Source organism: Orycteropus afer, unplaced genomic scaffold (assembly GCF_000298275.1).
Source record: "Orycteropus afer afer isolate SDZICR_OR568_19922 unplaced genomic scaffold, OryAfe1.0 scaffold00539, whole genome shotgun sequence".
Taxonomy (NCBI): domain Eukaryota; kingdom Metazoa; phylum Chordata; class Mammalia; order Tubulidentata; family Orycteropodidae; genus Orycteropus; species Orycteropus afer.
This window is the reverse complement of record NW_006922126.1, coordinates 746,972-748,925: the sequence shown is the minus strand read 5'-3', so window position 1 is coordinate 748,925 and position 1,954 is coordinate 746,972. Positions and strand designations below refer to the sequence as shown.

Sequence of the window (1,954 nt, the reverse complement as noted above, 5' to 3'; positions counted from 1 at the left end):
TGCAGAGGGCTGTCCACCACGGCCTCACCCAAGTCGCTGCAGGTTCTAACGAGCTTCAGTGTCAGTTCTGCTCCTAACCAGGCCGTCCCAGCTTTTCCCTCTCACCCAGCCTGCTGATCGCTCAGATGGTGGTGTTTCCACACAGGTGGTGGGCTTATGGGGACCGTGCAGCATCCGGCTGGCATGGCCCTTGCTTGCCTATCCTTGTCTTTACCTGCATGTTCTCCAGTTTTCCTTTGGTCAAAATGGGCTCCTCTTTTTCTCTCAAAGCTGGGTCCTCATTGGGCCCTTGCTGACCACCGGCATGGGGACACAGTGTCCTGTCAGCACCAGCCTGTCGGTGCTAGTGTCCCTGGGGTCTGGGCTGACACGGTCACTCCTCACAGCCTCCCTGCTGCACCCTTCCCTCGTGGCCTGTGCTGGTCTCTGAGCCCCTGCGTCTGTGGGCTCCTGGCCTGTGGTTCTGTGCTGCTCGCTGGCTGTGTCTGGCCAGGCTCTGCTGTCTTCATGCCACCTCAGTCTGTCCTCCACTGCTCCTCCCGCCTCTGTGATTGCTGCCATCTGCCATGTGCCCGCTCCCTCGTCTTTACGCTGTGGTCACTAGACTCGTGCAGTAGGTGGATTCCTGTGTGAGGCTTCAGTGTCTTAATGGGTGCGTTTGTTTGACGGGCAAAGACTTAATGGACAGGCTTATGCGTATTTTCCTTTAACAAGATACCTGCAGAAGAAACTTTCCGGCCACCCCAACATTGTCCAGTTTTGTTCTGCAGCGTCCATAGGAAAGGAAGAGTCGGACACGGGGCAGGCTGAGTTCCTGCTGCTGACGGAGCTCTGTAAAGGTAAGGTCTGCCTTGTGTCTGAAGGGCTGTCGCGTCACGGGTCCCCATGTTTGTAAGGTGCAGGCAGCATTCCTGGTGTCTCCTCTCAGACGGCGCTGCCTGGGCGGTGCAGGTGGTTTTGTGATCGGCTGCTAACGTAAAGGTTGGTGGTTCAGATCCATGCAGCAGTGCCACGGAGGAAAGGCCTGGGTGATCTGCCTCTGCAGAAGTGACAGCCAAGAGAGCCCCGGGGGCGGGGTGTTCCGTGGGCTCGCCGTCAGTCCACATCAACTCTCTGTGACAGTCTGTTTGGGTTTGCTTTCTCTCGAACATGCTGATCGTGCTGAAAAGCATGGGGTGGGGCTGTGGCCTTGAGTCAGAAAGAAGGGGGCTCTCAGTCATTAACAGGCTGAAGCCTTGGAGGAGAGTTCAGGGCAGAGCACGTCTAGGGGGAGCAGCAGGTGGCGCCGAGGGGTGGGAGGGGTCGGGAGAGGCTGTGTCCCGCCGGTGCAGGGTCCAGCGCCTGCCAGGGAAGCTGCCTGCACAGTGGGCATGGTAACACCTGCTGAATTCTCAGCAGCCTGTTCTGAGGGGCTGCTTGCTCGTGCTGATTGAGGTGATGTAGCAGTGAACCCGGGACAGAGGACTGCCTTTTGTAGCGCATGGTCCAGAGGGCTGGAGAGTCCTGGGACTGGTGGAGAAGGGGCATCAGAGGTGTGGGGCGGGAGGCCCGGAGGCTGGGGGATGTCCTTTGGAAGGCGCTGTTTGCACACAGCCCTGATGGAAAAAAGGGCGTCCAGCAGGGACGATGGCTGGAAGGCCTGGGGGTGCAGAGGGGCGGAGTGAGGGGGGCGGGGAAGGTGAGACCCAGCCCCACGGTCCTTCCCAGGCTGCCTGTGCTGGAGAGGAGCATGTCCACAGGTCACTAGGGAGCGAGTGGGAGGAGGGGGCCGTGGCTGCTGCACAGGACCCTAAGGGTGTGAGCCGACTGGAACCCCCGAAGGGCAGGCAGTCAGCTGGGGCAGAGCCAGGTCCTGCGTGGGGGTCTGCTTGGGGCTGGGAGGTACCTAGTTGGAGCAGGCCTGGGAGCCAAGGAAAGAGGCTCCAGGCAGGGCGTGTACATGGTGCCGGGGGGA

General features: G+C 60.3%; 1 protein-coding gene across 1 annotated transcript in view; it reads left to right on the top strand.

Moving 5' to 3' along the window:
* The window catches only part of GAK (cyclin G associated kinase), a 140,798-nt gene that overhangs the window by 29,568 nt on the left and 109,276 nt on the right, over positions 1-1,954 (top strand). Inside the window, exon 4 of the mRNA XM_007955764.1 lies at positions 725-839. Within this exon, the coding sequence (XP_007953955.1) occupies positions 725-839 (115 nt within the window). The remainder of the gene's footprint in view (positions 1-724; positions 840-1,954) is intronic.